This window comes from Triturus cristatus, chromosome 6 (assembly GCF_964204655.1).
Source record: "Triturus cristatus chromosome 6, aTriCri1.1, whole genome shotgun sequence".
Taxonomy (NCBI): Eukaryota; Metazoa; Chordata; class Amphibia; order Caudata; family Salamandridae; genus Triturus; species Triturus cristatus.
Window position 1 is genome coordinate 671638214 of NC_140589.1, and position 19427 is coordinate 671657640.

The following is a 19427-nucleotide window of genomic DNA, read 5'->3' on the forward strand; positions in this document are numbered from 1 at the left end:
ATGCTAATAAAACATTTTCTTTAAAAAATACTGCCAACAATCAAGAATAGAGAATGTGAAGACAAGAAATACCTCTAGTATTGTGGTTCAGCATCAGTTACCATGCTAAAATTCTGCACTTCGGTGTAGCAAACAAGACTATTCAGGGGAAAAAAAAGAAATCACTTGATGACAAGGTCCGACACTACAAGTACTCAATTCCTGATCTACAGAAAGCTTGCATCTTGCCTCTGCATGTATTCTCTAAATTCTCAAAGGATGTGCACACTTGTCAATCATATTTAAAACCCCTTGTGGAGAAGTGTTGCAGAGGCAGAGTTCTATCGAGGATAACACTGCATTAAGGAGGTAAGAAAAACTATTGCAAGTACTGGATTAGTTACGTGCAGTTGGCATTGCATAATGTTTTAGGTAATGGGACTACTGTTTTTTTCGGTTACACTTTAGGGTTTCTTACCATGGAATTGGACAATATCTCTGCAAGCAGATGTTTAATCGCTTAAGGCAACATTGGAATAAGGTAGTTGGTGTTTACAATGTTTTTTGAGGTTCTTATTATTAGGTATCAATACATATCAGTGCTAATTTAATATGGGAGAAGATATTTATAATGCACACCAGGAAATGGTTGTAAATATCATTACATTACCAAGAACAATCTAAGGTTTATCACTGGCATTAATGACTTGAAGTGAGGGAATATTTTTAAAATAGGGAAAGCTTAATTGAAATACTTCTCTTTGAAGCTCTCTAGTGGCAACTCATGGGATACTATGGAATTCATGTATTGGATATGTCATTCATAAGATATGTTACATGATTGTGATGTGCCAAAATTAAGTAGGTAAAATCTATAATGAATACATGAGCATATCAATTTTCTTTAACAAGGGTGTAACAGAAATGGATCCCCTGAAATATAGGTTTGAGATTATGTGATTTAATTAGGTTACAAGTAATATTATGTGAAGACTTTTATATATATATATTTATTTGTTTTGAACTTGACCAGGGTCTCAGAGCGCTTTACATAGCACCAGTTGCATTACATGAGGTCACTTTCATTTTTGTTAGGCACGGGGAGATTAAGTGGTTTGCTCATAATCACAGGATGTTCAGCGGCATTGCAGAAACTCTAACCCAGTTCCCCAGATTCAAAGTCGACCGCCCCAGCCGTTAGGCATCATTATATTAAACTGAATATATTCTTTTCTGACAGCCCAGAAGAAGTGACGTGTCACGTAACACGTGTCGGCTGGCCTGAGGCAGGAGCTGGTATCCAATTAACGTTCATCTGGGGAAACTAATGGAGAAGTGGATTTTCTCAGATAGAGGACTTCTTTAAAAAAAAAAAATGTAAATATGCACTGGGGTTTGGGGGGACTATCCTGGCGGCCTTGCACCAGACTGAGAGTAATGAAACTCAGTAAAATGGGAGATGTGTGCCCTGATGGAACCTTTATCGCCATTCACCAGTTCAGAGAGGGACAGGAGCTTACTGTATTAGAACATATGACATACCTACAGTTGCTAGCGGCGCTGCGTGCTCACCACCCCTCCTTCCCAGAGGCACCAGCTACCTTCTATGTCTGGGAGAGATTCCTTAAAACCCCCATCCCTGCGTAAGTTAATCGCACATCTCTACACAGACATGCAAAACACGGCCACGGCATGCACAGCCCGGGCCTGGCAGGAGTGGGAGACTGTGCTAGGCACACCTATCACGCAGGAGCAGTGGACATATTGCTGCGCACAGGCGCGTGCCCTTTCTCCAAATTACAGGCTGCGCCTTATACATTTTAACTTTCTACATCACACCTACAGAACTCCTGCATGGCTACTGAGACTAGGACAGACCACAGAACAGAGGTGCGCTGCCAGCGATGTAGGGCACCTGACGCAACTTTCCTACATCTAGCGTGGGAATGCTCCCCGGTCCACGCATACTGGGTGACTGTATTTGGCGCATTATACGAAATGACGGGCACGCTTATAACTAGATCCCCACTGACGGCATTGCTGGGATACGTAAAGGACATACCCGCAGAGGGTAGGCGGCTCTGTGCACTGTTATGGCTGCTCGCAAAAAGACGAATCGCAATAACATGGGGCAGGACTCATGGCCCCAAAATGCGACGTGGCTCAGGGACGCGGCGTCCTGCCTTCTGGGACTTGATGCCCGCCCAATCCAGGCCCTCTAGGGCGACATCTGGGGCCCTCTACAACAATATATAAGTGCACACACAGCAGATGAGGCTGCCCCCATGCCCCGGCTATAGATGAATAGCCCTGCTACCCGTCATGACAGCCACAGAGTGCTCAATGAGACTAAACAGAAGACCACCTGGCCGAACAACGCCTTCTGAATTCTCTGTCCTCCCCCGCCCCTGGTTGTATGTTGAGCGTCATGCTCTCCTGAGCGGAACATCTACAGTTAACAGATCATCTTGAGCCTAATTGATAAGCCAGCATGCGAAACGCCAAGGATTGACACGCTCCAATAGGCTTCAATTGAACGGTGTACATTGCAGAGCGACATGTTATTGTTAAAAATCCATGTTTGTAATCTCGAATGTGACAATCATTGTAAAGGTTAAAAGTGAATAAAAAGAATTATTTAAAAAAAAGTCTGGGAGTGAGTTGCTGGACAGGAAAACTTTTCTTATGGAGCATGATATTCCGGTGTTGCCGGTGTGTGTATGCCTCAGCTGTAGCTTGTTTTAAAATGCATCCTTTGTTATTTCCAACAAGCCTGACCACAAGGGAATCAGAGAATGTCATCATCTTGGAGGCTACTCAGTTTAAAATGCTGGGTGAACGCGGGAAAGGAAAATTAGCAGATTCTTCTAGTGATGTCGACCTACACAAGTACAGAGTAGACACCAAAACATTCCTGGTGAGGCAAAACTGTATTTAATGGGAAAATCAAATGAAGGTGAACGTTCAGCATTCAGGGGGCCAAAAATGTAATTGAGGGTTACCTGAAAAGTGTGAAGTATTAGGGAGCCCTAGAGCAGGCTGCTGCAATAAGGGCCACTCCACTTTTACTGTTGGGTTTCTAGATCTCCATTTTCATTTGCTTTCTTTTTTGCCTTTCAATGAGGAAAATTAAAGAAAGTCCACAACACCGCATTGATTTTTTTTGCTAGCTTTAACTCTAATACCTTGTTAAAAGTATATTTCAATACAATGGAAAATGATATTGTATTCCTTACCAAAATGTCCTTAGGATTCTGTACAGGGTTCTGGAGATTACAGCGCTGATTAGTATTTTAAAAAACCATGCTATTAAAAACAAACTTACTAAACTTGTGATTAACGAAAGCGTGGAACTAAAAGAGAGTGAACACCTAAATGCTGTGTATGACATGCAAAGAGGAATAAAATGACAATTAAAATTGCAAAAAACGAACCGGCTACCTACATCATGGTAACAAAATAACTGGAAACACATCTTCACACAATCACTTTTCTCTAGCCTATCATATCAAAGTTATACTACAAGAATATGGAGATGACATGGTTGAATGAATTTTAAAAGCAACTCAATCAGGTCTTAACATGTAAGCAAACAAAAAGCAAAATCGGTGAATCACAGCCTGTGTACATAGTCAAGTGCAACTTTCAAAATACTTACCCTGCACCCTGTTGCAATTGCTGCAGCTTTAAAGCAGGCAGATGTTTTTTTCTGGAGATCGACAAGATCTTTCCGAGAGGGGGCACGCAGATAAAATTCTAGTTCAGAGTACGAGGGAATGATGTTAGGCTTTACCCCACCGTTTTTAATTACTCCTACAGTAAAAAAAAAAAAAAAAAAAAAGATAAAATATTTGCCTAAAACACTCAAGACCACGGATAGCAGAGAAATCAATGATTTATAAATTATCCAGTACTCAGTTCAACCCAGGATATACAAAGTGGGATATCGCTCTGCGCCATGTTCTTCTCCAGGCCAATGGATCTTTGTCACCATTTTAGAATGGAACTTGAATCAAAACATCTCAAATAACATCGTAATTTTAGTCATTTAGTTCAGTCAATGATGAGAGTTTGTGATAAGTTCAAAAACCTTTGTCTCATTAAGAGATCACATTATTTATTTGCTTTATTCAGATTAGTAAATCAGATAAATCAGTTTACAGAAATATCAAGAAAATCATGGTTAGAGACAATCATAAAATAAAGCAAACAGTGTGTTCCATAAAGGAATACATCCCTATTCTACATAAGTTAGATTTAGAGAGTTAAGTAGAACCCATTAAGAGTTCCTAGAAAGAGTGAGATCAGTGGCGCATTTATGCAGTCAAACTCTCCATAAAGAGCAGTTCACGAAATTCAGGAGAGTCAGTAGCTACCCCTGTAAAATCATAAGGAATAGGAAAGAAAAATAATGGAAGGAGTCACGGCCCAAGTGGCAAGTAGCTAAAGCTGTCAGCAGTAGCTCTCAGCTAAGGTCTGTAAAAGAGGGAATCAGAGAAGGTCAGGAAAAGCACTCCTCCCGAAGAGTGGTTCAGAAAAAGGTGCCATATTCTAGCTAGGATCGTATTTAATCGTATTTTACCAATCCAAAGCTGTAATACTGTGCCTCGACCTGGACCTCGGTGGCCATAGTTGCCCCACAGGGCCCGTGGACCAAGGAATTACCACAAAGGCACTCCTGTCAACTGCACAGCAACCGGAGAATCTTTGAGGATCTTTTCATCCTGCAACCTCTGCACCAGGACCACTCCATTAACGTCTATAGCGGTCGTATTTTAATGGCTAGTACTAGACTAGAAAAAGCTCTGGTGGCCAGATAACTGTCCAAATGTACCACTTTGGTCCCCCAGATCTTTTCCCTGTCGAATTTGGCCAACCAAGCTGGGTTGGCCAAACTGAACTAAATTTTACAAACTTTTCAGAAGTTTGAACATGTTTGATTGACCAATGCTCGTTATGCAGTTGAATTGAAAAGTGATAAAACCTTTGAAAATCTGTATCTCCGGAAACCTCTGTGGATTTTGTTCATAAAGGACTCATAAATATAATCTATTTTTATAAATTGGTGTTGCATTTTTCATGTTGTGTGGCTTTCTTATTTTGTTGTTTGGTACTGTTAAATGCTTTAAAGCAAGTTCCTTTGTGCAAGCCTTGCTGCTCGAAGTCATACCTACCAGGGATGAGCTTAAGGTTGTTCAAACACGCCTGACTGGCCACAAGACAGTTTTTGAGAGTGTATTCCACAGTAAGGCTGCATAGCCATACCATATAATACACCCAAATCCTCACAGTATGCACGTCTGGACCATTTACTGGTGGGAGGCACATAAGCTGAGAAAATTCGGACCTCAACCCCCACACACATTTCTGTCGGACAAAATTTTATTGACACAAAGTTGAGACACAGAGAATGGAGTACAAGATAATCTTTTGCATGACAAATCTGTAGCTGCTGACAAACAAGTCCACCTGAAGGAAAATGACACAGAAGGAAGGGTCTCAGAGTGTGAAGGGATGCATGAAGGCTGTAATGTGTGCCATTTTAAACAACACCTCATCTTGACATAATAAATTAAGAGCATCAATTAAGGCCTAGTGTGAAGCTAAATGTAGAGACCTAAAATTACAGCAATGAGAGCCATTTTTCAGAAAATGAGGAAAGTGGTGACATTTAGAACTCAAGTTTTTCGCCATGGACAAAGAAGAATATTCCTTACTTCTAGTGGACCTGAAATATTATGTAGGGGGCAACAAGGCCATTAGCCAATCTGCGAAGGGTTAGAAATAATTCATTTGAGGATACTGGTCACAAATGGCACTAGGAACAGTGATGAGGAAGGCACGTTACATGTGTTCCAGTCCAGTTACCAGAAACTATGTGAAGATAGACGGTGGCAAGGCATAGAGCAGATACCTATGTGGATTCTGATAGACTGCAGCGCATTAAGCGGACAAAGGTGATAGTAGGCATCTTGAAATTTAAAACAGAAGCCTTTAAGGACAGCCAGCTTCCTTATATTTTTCTTTAAAACAAAGTCTAAATGGTACTAGCTCAGATACGTAGTACCCCTCCATCTCTTTTACAGAGTAGTAAATCGAAAGTCACTCAATGCAGGAGACCCAAATTCCAAAGCAGGGTAGGAATCCATTCCTTTCCAGCTCTTATCAGCCAGTTTAATTCCTTAACACAGATGTGAAGATTTTCACCAACATTCTAGCGGCGCAAATGGGCTAATTTGTTCCCTACTGGACAGGCCCAAATCATTCCAGATTCACGAAAAACAGCCAGGGAGAGGAGAACATTAAACAATGTTTAAAACCCAGAAAAAACACATTAGGGTAGCAAGAAAATGCATTTATACTCGAATGCAAATGCATTTGACTGTGTGAATTGATGTTTTAGTCTTCGCTTTAGGTCACTAATTAGTAGAGTCATGGAAAAAGGCAGAATTTCACAAGCATTCACAGCTCACAGGAGGAGAAGACAGGAATAGCTACTCCTGGTCACCTTTCCTTTTCACATCAATGATGAACGCCCTTGGCAAACCATTTTTAAAGAAACAAGAAGATTCATATATTACTGTGGGCAAGGAAAACTTTAAAGATATGATGTACACTGACCGTGTCTTTCTGCTCATCTCAGAGCTTTATAAGCCTTGATCTCCCGTCATGCCTGGACTTGATAGATAATACAAGAGCTTGCATTCAAAATGAACTTTCAAAAGTACAAAGCTTTGGACTAGGCTACAGAAACGTACCAAATAGCAGAAATAAAGTCCTGGTTCTCATTCCAGTAGGCATCCAAATACACCACACACCTAGGTGTGGGGCTTGACCCAGTCCAGCTCTAATATTGTTCAGCTTAATTACCTGTCACTCCTTAAAGATCTAGACAAGGAACTCCAGTCATGACACGTAAGGACTATCCTGAGGGGTTGAGAATGACAGCAGTCACAACATTCACACTGCCCAAAGGTTTATTTCAATACTGTCTAAGGACAATCACCATCTTGTTTCTCATAAATATACAGCGGCTTATTGAGAACATTATCTGTAAAGAAGAGCACTAAGAAATGACAGGAAGACAATGGCCCTCATCCCACGACATGGAGTTGTGCAGTATATAACATTCAATGCTACCTTCGGGAGGCGCAACTTTGTTTTGGGTGCAATTGTTTCACATGGAAACTGAGAAACAGTGGTATTTCCTTACTCACATGATTGAGCGTATGATCTCTTTGGACAGTTCTTTGACAGAACGATTCATCTCGTTATAAGGGGATGTGTTCATCGCCTGTTACTAAGGTTACATTGGGAGTTTAGGGCAAAGTGGGCATCTCTAAGGGATTCATTACATCTCCTTCTGCACTCACACCTCTCGGCTCAAATCTTGATTTTCAGCTGGCTTTCCTTAGCAAAGGTTTCACAATGTGCAAGAAAAAAGGCTTTGTAAAACTGGGCACTTAAGTGGCAAGGGGGTAGTGAAATCATTCAAACAGATAGATATAGTCTAACTGAACCAGAAAGGTTCTGGTATTGTCAGGTGCAGCACCGGGTGTCACCTCCCAAGTCATCAGTATTGAGACCACTCACATCTCTTGAAAAATGATCTGCCAACTTTGAACATACCAAGCATGTAATAAGATATCTATGAGTTCTTACTGTTGAGTAAGCGAAAGCCGAGCGTAGTGGAACTAATGTATTGTAGAGGGGGCACAATGTTACACCTAGTATGGCCCTGCCCAAGGCTGTAAACATTTTGGGAAGATGTACTGGATACGGTAAACCAGAGATATCACATTGTTCTTTTCCCAACATTCCGAAACTCTTCAGACCGTGGACACAAACCCTGGCTTATCCACAATCCACTCAGAGAAACAAGCCGCACTAATCTTATTAGTTGTGAAACAGTCTATAATCGCACACTGTAGTGAAGCAATGCCTCCCTCTCCAGTGGTGTGGTTTGGGACCGTCATAGAAAAGCAGGCACTCACTACAGAAGACAATGAGGCAGATTTTGTGGTAGACGGTGGCAGTGTGCTGAGATTTCCGACTTCAAAAATCTGAGTGCACACTTTTCCCTGCTACCTGAGTGGTCATTGTGATTCCAAATAACTTTACCCAACTTACTGATTACATAATAGAATGCGCAAGGAAGTAGTGTAATGATGGCCTCTGGGGCCCACTTTGATTCTTCCTTTAGTTTCATATTTTACATATTAACAGACTATGTTTTAGCTAGATTCTTTTATACATTTGCATGCATGATATTCTTCTGAAAAGGCGGTGTACATGCTGCCTATTACGAGGCAGACTCTCCTGCTACATGATCTGCACTTTGGATTCAAGGCTAGGAACAGTACAAGATATCCTAGTGCTTACGACTGTCAGCTCGGAGACAGCTTCTGACATGTAGACTCACCATTACATCAGTACTGTACGTTTAACTCAGTAAGCTTTTATTATATAAACCCTGCACTGTCCTCTTAGGGGTCAGATGGGCATTTCAGCCAGGACGGTCGTTGAACGAATGCTGCTTTTCAACATGCGACTATGCTAATGCCGATCTTCCATCCTGATCCTGCAGAGGGGGATTTCCAATCCGACACCAGACCAAGTTACACAGGTATGGGGTCTCAGGTTATCCTAAGAGATCGGGCAGAAGGTACCACTACAATGTTCTCAGATTAGAGGCAGGGCTAGGTAGGAATACACCGACATACATCTATATAGAGTAGCACTGCCATGGTTGGATTGTTCATTCTGTTCACCATGTTTGTAATGCTTGTTACATTGATTTGTTTCCTCAGCCTAATAATTGCAGCTTATTCTCTCTATATAAGACTGTGATTGTTTAAAATAAAGGTATTGAAAACTTTCATTCTTATCTTCCTTGTGTTTATCTTGGCATGCATAAGTAACCAACAAAAGGGATGAGATCGGTTTCCATGATTCCCTTGGGGATCAGAGGGTGATGTTCGAAGCTGCCAAATCACCTTTCACCCTGGGTAGTTTAGGGGTGGGGGTGAGGCACTGTGAGATAGCTAACGAATTAGGCCAACGGACTATGATAGTGTGGAGGACTCAGTCCCTACATTTATGACATCATGCTATCCAAATACTTAGTCCTATCTAAGTGGGAACCATATAACATGGTGCTGCCAACATTCATACAATAGGTACTTATTTAACAGGTCTACATGAGAAGTTCTTATGAGTGTCAATCACCTTCTAGATGGAGACGTCCATGGTGTTAGGGATAATTTTGCTTCAGCATATTACAAAGCAGCTAGTATTGTCTGCAGGTTGTTCAAGCTTGAACCTTTAAAAGGATACCCCGCTGTAGTTATTCCCTCTCTGAATTATATTTATTACATTGGCAAACCAAATTAATATTCCTGCTAATTGCAGACGTGCTGTTACAGCACACTTAACATTATATGGCCTACAAAACAGGGATGGAGATGTTACATTCGTGGTGGAGGCCCACAGTGCTTATAGAACTGAAGTTTTCTACTCATGGGTCACTTTCCCAGCACAAAATGTAACACAAACATTTCACTATTGTGAAGAAGGTATGCAATGCATACTGAGCTTACAATGATTTAGAAATACCATTAACATATCAGGAAAACCAAAATTGGTTACAGGTTGCCCTGGCACATGCTTAAAACATGCAAAAGGAACCCCTCAATAATGACGGGGCCACATAGCCAGCATAAGCTGGCTACACACCATACCCAAATTTAGCACTGCTTAATTTAGACAAATTTACATATTCTAATAATCTAGTTAGCCTACATAGATGACAAGCGCAGGTTTTTATACGTACAATAAAAACTGCCCCAGCAAGTGCTGTTGAAGGTGTGCTGCCACAGTTAGCTGTGCCTGCAATTAGTCCTCTAACAATTAATGCCATAATGGGAAAAGTTTCAACCAGACAAGAGGAGATTCCGTTCTGGATCACACACACAAAAAAAGAGAAAAAGCTGCTTGAAGCAGTGTTTCCCCATACTGGACCCCAAGATAAACATAGAATTCTCACCTTGTGCTTGCCTCTTGGAATGGTTGTTAAATGTTAAATGTTAAATGTTACTGGATTTCTAAAGCGCATGGCTGCCCGTGAGCGTCCCAGCGCTGAATGAGTACAATTGAAGTCGTGGAGGGGTTTCACGGGAACAGCCAGGTTTTCAGAGATTTTCGGAAGGCCAACAGATTGGGCTGAGCACGAATGTCAAGAGGGAGGGAGTTCCACAATTTAGAAGCATTATAGGAAAAGCGCCGACCTCCCGATCGTGCTCTCTTGATCTTGGGTGGCAGAGTTAAATGAGCGTTAGAGGATCAAAGAGGTCTAAGAGTGGTGTAAGGAGTCACCAGATCTTTAAAGATGGGAGGGGCCTTGCCATTGAGGATTTTGTGCGTAAGACAGAGCGCCATAGACAACTGTGCCACTTGGGAGATATGTTTTGCTGCAATATGTACCATAACACATGGTGCCCCATCACTTGCGGTTTTACTAGAAGTGTTAAAACAAATGCAAAACAAATACAGGGTGGCTCCTGCCATGGATTTGGGGTGCAACTAATTGGCAATTTTGCCATAGTATCATCAATAATACTAAGTAACATTAACAAGGAAGCAGTAGCATTGGCAAAATGGCAACAACTTGCGCAGGTCGCGGATCAGGTGCATGAGTTACCAAAAATGTTTGCAGACACCTATAGGTGGACATAATTTGGGGGCCAGACCAAATGATCCACAGCTTAAACATAGTTCTGAAAAGGATAATACCAAACAAGCACCAGAGTCTAAGAAACACTAGACAAACAAAAAATAAGGTGAAAGCTAAATCATGGGGTGGATCTCCGCACCCAAAGTCCTCTGAAAAACATTTCAAAAAGTAACTACGGATGACACCTAGTTCGGCACCTCAATCCCAGTACACCAACATATAAGGAAGTCCCATGCACAATTCTTCCGGAGGTCGCCGTAGGAAGACTCCACTGGAAACCAGATGAAAAGATTGAAACAAAAAGGAAGGTGCACCAGTACAAAGTCCAAGTTCAAAATGAAGTTCTTTCTAATTCCTTTATTCTTGTAATAAATATGTATGGTAAAACCTCAGCCAAAGCGTTTCGTTCTTAACACAAGAACTTCTTCAGGGCGAATTGGAGTATTTCTGGCAATCAACAAAGACCGTATAGTGTAAAAAGTCCCATAAATATTCCTTAAACAAATAGTTGGTACGATAATCCGAAATAACGGTGATGGTCATCAAAAGGTAAATATATATCGACAAGTACGTATTGGAAAAGTCCAAGAAAATCTCATTGGGTCACTCAATGATACGAGTAAACAGACCCATGTACGGGATCCAAAATCTAGGAAATCCCGCGGCACCAACCGGCAGCACGATCAGTAACGGTGTTAAAACATTACGATCTACCTAACCGTGATATTTAAACAGGCTGATAGGTATCAGTGTACTGATACACGTCTTTCTTGTTCCTTTCAGGACGCATCACACAATTAGGGACAGGGGGCGATCAGAGCACAGACAAGAAGAGCATGTGAAACCAGAAAAGGACTCAACGCTTGTCTGACATCACAATAAAAAAGAAAGAAAAACTTCCACAACAGAAACCACAATTCACAAAGAAGGTTGCAGGAATTTCAGCAAAATATGCCACATATACTGAAAACGCTGCTTCAGAACAAGTTACTCTGCTAGACAGCGCTGCAGGAGGTCACAATAGTTCGCTTGAATCTTCAAGACTTTCCTGATGCCTCAGCAACTAGAGACTTCTAGAATTCGAAACCCCAGATCAGCGCATTGCCCGTCCAGACAGACTATACAATTTGAGGGTGACATATAGCGTACTATTAAAAGTAATATTCTAGGAAAATTTAACATTAACTTATGACATTTTCTTGGCGGAGGTCGATTGGCTCCCAGAGTTTGTAAACACAGTCCCGAAAGGAGAGGAAGCAATTTTACCATCATTTTCAGTGCTTGTCCCTGAAGAGGTAAAACAAGCCCATGCTGCAGAATGGGCCCTGGCACAAGCCCCTGCATTATAAAGCATACATTTTCTCCCGACTTTGGGATCCCCACAAGCTTTAGCCATGAAGAAAATAGAAGAAGGGTTCTCTGCGGTGGGTGAGATTAGGGGTAGTGGGAGAGACAGAGGTCACGGGGTAGGGAACATTGGGAGAAAACACAAAAAAAAAAGATGTCCTCTTCGACTAATTGTTATTTTTGGCACCCCAAGTGTAGCCAGACTAGGAAACCAAAAATTAGTGATGGTCAAAGTGTCCAGGTTGAGATTTTATCATGGAATGTGAATGGTCTAATAGTTAAAGCTAGGAGGGAAAGGATTCTGCAATTTTTGAAAAATGCCCCCACCCAGGCTAATATTCTACAGAAAACACACTTGACTGACAGTGAAATGAGGGAACTTTTTAAGTCTATAGGCTGGGTTCAAAAGGCCATCTATACCAGTCAACAGTTGACTATAAAAAGGGGGTGGCTACCCTGATTTAAAAAAATATATATTACAATAGAGGAAAGTAGTGTAGATAGGGCGGGCAGATGGGTCATTGTTAAACTAAAATGCTATTATCAAAAATGTACCATGGTTGGGCATTATAGCCCACACATAGACGACCCTAGTCCATTCAGAAGACTGCTGACAGAGTTGCTGAATTTCCCAGACCCCGTCATTTGGGCCCGAGACTTTAATGTGATTTTAGAGAGCGGATTGGACCGCTCTGTTCATAGTAGAGCAGGCGCAAGCAGTAAGATGCTGTCTTTAATTGAAGCTTCTATTAAACAGCTAGGGTGGTGTGATATATGGAGGGAGAAGATGGGAGCCATGAAGGGGTTTACATACAATAACAAAAAATATGGGCATCAATAGAGAATTGATTTCTTTTTAATTGATCAAGAGATTAAGGAATGTCTGCATGATAATAAGCCTGTTGGAGCACATCTATTAGATCACTCTGCGGTAACATTAGTTCTGTCCCTATCCACTAGTTTAATGCAGAGGAGATGGATGATGGACCGTGCCCTTTTTAGATGAGGTAGCCACCGAAAAGTTTAGATTGGAGACTGAGGAGTTCTTCTCTATAAATGTGGACAGCGCCCCACTGGGGGTTGTATGGGATGCATATAAGGCCTTTGAGGGGAAGAATAACTTCCATCCAAGCATTTAAAAGGAAAATGTTTAGAGCATAGGTAGGTAAGTTGGAAGGTACTATTATGCTGGAACAGCAGCTATTAGCTGCTGCAGGGGAGAGGGAGATAGAAGAATTACAAACCTCTGCTGTCCAAACCTGAAGGATGGAACTCGCGGGAGTAGTAGAAGACAGATTAAGGAAAAGATGGCAAGCGAGTAAACTCGCCCACTTCGAATATGGAGGGGGATGTGGAAGACTTCAATCCTGGAAAGCCGAGGGTGAACTACTAAAAGGGTTTATAAAAGGAATTAGTTGTGTGATTTCGGTCAGACTCCTCATGGGCAGTAAAGAAATCGAGGAAGCATTCCATAAATATTTTGGGGATCTATACCAGGAGGCAATGGCAGTTATTTAGGAGGATGTAAAGGTTTGGCTGGACCAAGATGTTCCCTGCAGGGTCAGTGAAAGCAGTAACAAAAACATGAACAACACCATTACCCTTATGGAGACCAGGAACGCAATTAGGGCAGGGAAGTCAGGTAAAGCAGCAGGTCCAGATGGGTTGCAGGCAGAAATCTATAAAAATCTGTGTGAGGAGTTAACCAGTTACTTCCAGTGAAGTGGTCCATTTCTTGAAATATCAATTATAGTATTTGGATCTAGTGGCACTAACCTCTGTGCCAAAACATAAAATCCCTTGTGCATGAGTTGTCCCCTTCCCTTAATTCCCCCGGAGCCTTCCTTCTACAGCGTCATTTAGCATATCAGAACAATATACATGCTTCAGCAGGAAGCAGAAGAAATAAGATTCATCATTCTGCCTAGGTACGTTATTTACAATTAATGCACGTAAAAAACACAGCATGGCATAAACCACATATGCAAATGCACAAAGAGTATTGGCTATTTTTATCACTGATGAGGTAGAGGAGGGGCCGTATGACCAACTTAAGGTGTAACCTTTCATGAGACATGCCCCTACCTACACTCAACAATGGTAATAAATAGTATGTTACACTCTGCACATATAATACAAATTAGATCACAGTGAAATAAAATGCTGACATGATGGCACACCATATGTTTTTATTTTCAATACTTAAAATTATTTAGTAAAGCTCTCACCATGAACTCTCCATGTTGGTTTCATCTGCTGTCTCAAGGCCGAGAGATTGCTGTATGCAAGAACAGCAGCATCTAGCGCATTTATTCCTTCCCATGGGTATGCAGCAGCATGAGATGCTTTTCCATAATATTTCACAGAAACACTAGTAAATAAAAGTATCACTTTTAATGCCTTCACATTTTATTAGAGAAATGTTTTTGGTCATCAAGCTCAACAACTTCCTCCATAACATTCAGATTGCAAAATGTCCCAAGACATTGCAGTAGCCATCTGTATTATCAGACATCATGTATGAAGCTACCTAGAAATGCAATTCTGTGTAAAAAGTAAATATCAGCCAACCAGCTACATTAACCATACAAATTCATATTTAGCCGCGAGGTGTAATGACTCCAAACTCTTATGACTTAGACTAAAGACTTATTAAAAACTAATGCTTTGTTATCTTGCAACTCTAGGCTCACGACTGGCTAAGCTTTGCTGACTTGCAAAGCAAGTGCAATCTCCCGAATTTGGATTCTTATTGATTCCTAAAACTTATGGTCCTGTCAAATTAAAAAAATATATTCAAACAGCTATAGCATTAATACCAAGCAGAGGGATCTGAACTATTTGCACATCACATCTACAGTATACCTGGAAATACGCTAAAATAAGTAAAGTTGGTTTTTTTAGCTTCGAAGTCTAAATAAGCAACTAAGCTAAGTAAGTTAGTGAGCATGCCAAATGGAAAATACATTCCAAACAGAAAATGATCAAAATGAGCCCAAAAATGAATCAAGAGACCATACATTTGAGTACTCCTAGTGTTTTGAACAATACACACAATTCATGTATTACAGAATAACTGAGACATTATTAAATACATAACATTCTGTCAGCAACTGAACCAGGATCTTGCACAAAATAATAACATTTTCACCTGCCTTCTATCTAGACACTTGTATCATTAAAATATAATCACACTAAGCTGTTCCCTGGTCCCGAGGTTTCGGATGGCCGAAGAAATCATGATGAAAATGGTACACATACTATGGATGAAACGCTGCAAGATGGTTTGCAAGAGTGGTGAGAGATAATAGATACTCTTGAAGGGAGGGGCGCTCATCCCGTGTCTCAATCCTACTGTGTTTCGCAAATATAACATGATTTGCTCCTATGGGCTTGATGTATATGAACCTCTGCTTGGTTTTGCTTATGTGTGTGCCAAGAACTTTACCCTTATCTAGTTGTGCTAGCTTGTGGTTTTCCCAGGATATTACACAACGATAATTCTGTTGGTGAAGAAAATAAAATACTATGTGTTTAAAAATATATATAATTACACTAAACGTCTGGGTGCAAGTAGTCATTATTCATGCAATCTTTGCACAAGAAGTAAAATAACTCTGAAATACATTGCATTGATTTCTTTGCACATCGTTCTTTCTGTACAAATCATGCTGAAAGGAAGCGTCACATACTGTGACAACAGAAAATGTTTACTTTAGCCAAAGCACGCTGCAGAGTTTGTGCTTGGAAACGTTACACCTTGTTAGCTAGGAAACATACAACAGACAGGATAGATGAAAACTTTCTCACCATATTGTTCTATTTTACAGAGAAAGAAACTGGTACACATTAATTTGTCATGCACATTTTAAAGGCCTAGGTGTTAGTTCGCATTCTCATAGACATGGTCAGTGTTAAAGACCTACAAACTACTCTCGCCCCAGAATCTAGACTTCTCACCTTGTTGCGAGATCAATGGAATGGCAAACAACTACCCATCACCAGACCTGCTAAAGAACAAGAGAAAATGGCACAGCAAAAAAGCCACCTCTTTCATCTCAAAAGTTAAGCCAGTCCTGTCACTGTGTAGATTCCTGTCAATCCACAGGACTTATTGGACTATTTCCAGGTTCCATATATTGGATATCTCGTTTGACAGTAAATGCTGGAGATGCTGTGAAAGCAGAGAAGTCCTAAGGGTGCCATGCTGTGGATGAGGTTACAATGGATGTAAAGAAACGGCTGACATCAAACACAGTAGACTGCCTTCTGTAGGAGCTTGTTAGAAATGCATGACTGGGCAAAGAGTTAGAGTTATGTGTTTTTCTCCTCTACACTAGATGTCCCCTTTAAACATTTTCTAAGCCACTGTAAATGGTCTCACCCCTATGGAAGTAAATTATTACCTACATTGATGAGATTTTTTCAGATACACCTGGATTTAGGCTCGGCCACAGCTACAACAGGTGTTATATGCCCAATTTAAATGAGTCAGATTTGCTCCATGTTGCCCTTATATTGGCCATGGGTAAAACAAAGACCCTGCTTGAATGAAAGTCTGCCTGAAATGTATACGTTCACACCCAGTGGGCCTGGCTATTGCTCACATGTTGGGCAGATAAAACCTTCCTATGTTCTACATCTACCTGCAATTTTAGACCACTGTGGAACAAATTGGACCTGTACCTGCAAGAAAACACAACCCTCTGAAGGATCTCCAACGCCATTCAATGATCTAGTGCTATACATAACTGAAACACCCCCAGTCCTTTACTGTGATCAATGTTGTTAATAGGATGTCTTGTCTATCACTGCTGGCTTATGCATTCTCGCATGATGTGTGCTTTTAGTACACCAAGTTGTATGTAGAGCTTTGTTCCATTTGCCATTGTTTTTAATGTTTGTTTAGCTTTGTGTTACAATTAGCCATATGCAATATATATGATCGACCACTGCTTCTGCAGCTTTGCCTAAATCTCATATTCTCCTCTAATGAACTGGACGGGTTAGCAGACACCCACATAAGCTGATGCCTGTGGATTACTATGTTTTCCTTATGGTTTCTCAATAAACACAAAAAAAAACATTTTGCCCCCCAGAGACATTCAAGAGCATTAATTAGCCTGGAACTTCACATGAATATAAATAAAATAAAGTAGATTTTCTGTACAAAGTAAATGTTTGTCCCTGTTCCAGAGTATTTTCAAATTAAAAAGGAAAGCCTGCTTTAATATTCATATATGTGCCCCCCAAAGACGTTACATTAAGTCAAGTGTCTTTAAAGAGCATTGCAAATGTTTACACCGAAATGGCACTTCAGTCAACAAGAGTGTGAATTCTGTCCAGAGTAGAGCGTAATGCATTCACATACAATAGGGCAATAACAAACAACTGTTTAACCTATACTTGCAGCATTCTTTAATCTCGTTATTTCCAGCTAAGCAAATAGTAATCGTTATAGTTCCAAAGTCTCACTCCCTTTTATCACTCATAAAAAAATTATCAGCATTCAATGTCTCTTAAAAGGGTGATATAGCCCTCTTTTTCACACTTAAGTAGTCCTCCAATGACCATTTGGTGATCCATATATTTCCATTTGTTCAGTTTTGTCATAGGGTTTACAGTTTCATGAAATGGAAAAAGAAGGGCATTCCATAGTCTCCACTGCTCTCTCCTGTGTTCCTTGCTCAAGCCTCCACTTATCTGAGATGGTAAAGAGGGAAAGTGAGTGATTTGGTCTACAGCAGATCTCCACTGCAGATGTCTGAAATGCCATCTTTATGTAGGGGAAATCCCTGCCACCCCCCTTCCACCTTTCCTCCTGTTATACCAGTTGCTTCTTTGTCTGTCAATTTTCCCATCACAGACTACAGCCTTTTGATAGGTGGACTCTAAGAATCCCTGGTTCCACACTAAGCCCCCTGTCAGAACCCATCCCCATCTTCCTTTTGCAACTAAGCGTATAATCCCAATCTGATTTATGTGGTTAAAACAAGGGGTTCTGCGTGGCCACCGGAGCCACGGGGGTGGGGGGGTCCACGCGGCCACCGGAGACACAGGAGGGGTCCACGCGGCCACCGGAGACACAGGGGGGGGGGGTGTTCAAATGGCCATCGAAGCCCTGGGGGGGTCCAGGTGGCTACTATTGAATCTGCCTCCGTGAGGATAATAAGGCAGGTTGGGGCCTTATACCTTTTCAAGTATGGGGGATCATGCGGAGGCAACCATCGCTGGCATCTGTATTAATTGTAAGCTCTTGCCAGAGATGATCAATAATCAATATTGCCTCGATTCCTTTTCAGTCTATAAAATCATGTAGAAAGCAGTCTTTCTCCCTGCTGGTCACTGGAGGGTCAAATCTTTTAGGCACTTTCTCAAGAAGGATATGAAACCTGTCAATCTCACCAGATGGCGAGTCTAATGGAGGTATGGGCAGATGTGCTAATGGGACGATATACTCATCCCACTCTTCTCCTCAGGGTCTAGAAAAATATGAAGGCTCTTTCTCAATAACCGAGTATTGGTTTTCATCTGATGGGTCTACCTCCAAAGGGTTTGTTGGCAAATCAGGCAAAGGGGGATTCTTCGGTAGCGGCATCAGAGGTGAGGGTGACGCTGCAGCAGCTAGCTGTTGAGCTGTTGGCAGTTCAGGGCTGGACTGTTCCCATTAGGCACAGGGTCAGACTGATTTGCATATGGCCATGTCTGAACTGGGGTGGCGGAGTGAGCTAAAGAATGATGATGGATTAAACCCAGATCAGTTGACGGAGGGTGAGTGCTTGCAATGTTCAACACTTCGTCCATCATCCCCTTTGGTTTTGCTTTGAGCTTCTAGGCTAGGCATTTATTGAGGAACATTCTGAGGGGTTGGTGGGGACTGATGTGCAGGTGGAAGATGGTTCTGTGATAAAACGCATGTCACCATGTGGCGACAGTTCTTGATAAGGTCCATCTGCAACTGTGCTGGGGACCTTTACTGGAATTTCTCATAGTCTGCCTCATAAAAGTCATAGCAGCGTCAGGTGGAGGCCGATTCCTCTAGCTAAGATGCCGCTTTGGAGGACTTCAAATGGTGCTTATGTGGTCTTGTCTGTTACACAGGAGGAGTGCTTGATGCAGATTCACCCCAGAAGAGGGGGCTTCAGCAGTCTGTGTTTTTTGTGGTCCCCTCAGATGTCAAACAGACTAAGGAAAGGCTTATTTTAAGGGTTTTGAAGGTCAAGTTTAGACCTCTGTCTGAAAGGACAGCAAATACAGCATGCGGTACAAATCGAAGCAAATACTTATTTAAATGCAGCATATTTCAGTAGTAGCACATTTATCCAGGTCGCCCTATGTTATCAAGACCAGAATATCTGTGATTTTATCT

General features: G+C 41.4%; 1 protein-coding gene across 1 annotated transcript in view; it reads right to left on the reverse strand.

Annotated features, from left to right (window-relative positions):
- PM20D2 (peptidase M20 domain containing 2) overlaps nt 1–19427 on the reverse strand; it is a 141938-nt gene that overhangs the window by 93061 nt on the left and 29450 nt on the right. Inside the window, exons 3-4 of the mRNA XM_085611174.1 lie at nt 14287–14429; nt 3638–3792 (exon numbers count right to left, since the gene is read on the reverse strand). Coding sequence (XP_085467300.1) covers nt 3638–3792; nt 14287–14429 — 298 coding nt within the window. The remainder of the gene's footprint in view (nt 1–3637; nt 3793–14286; nt 14430–19427) is intronic.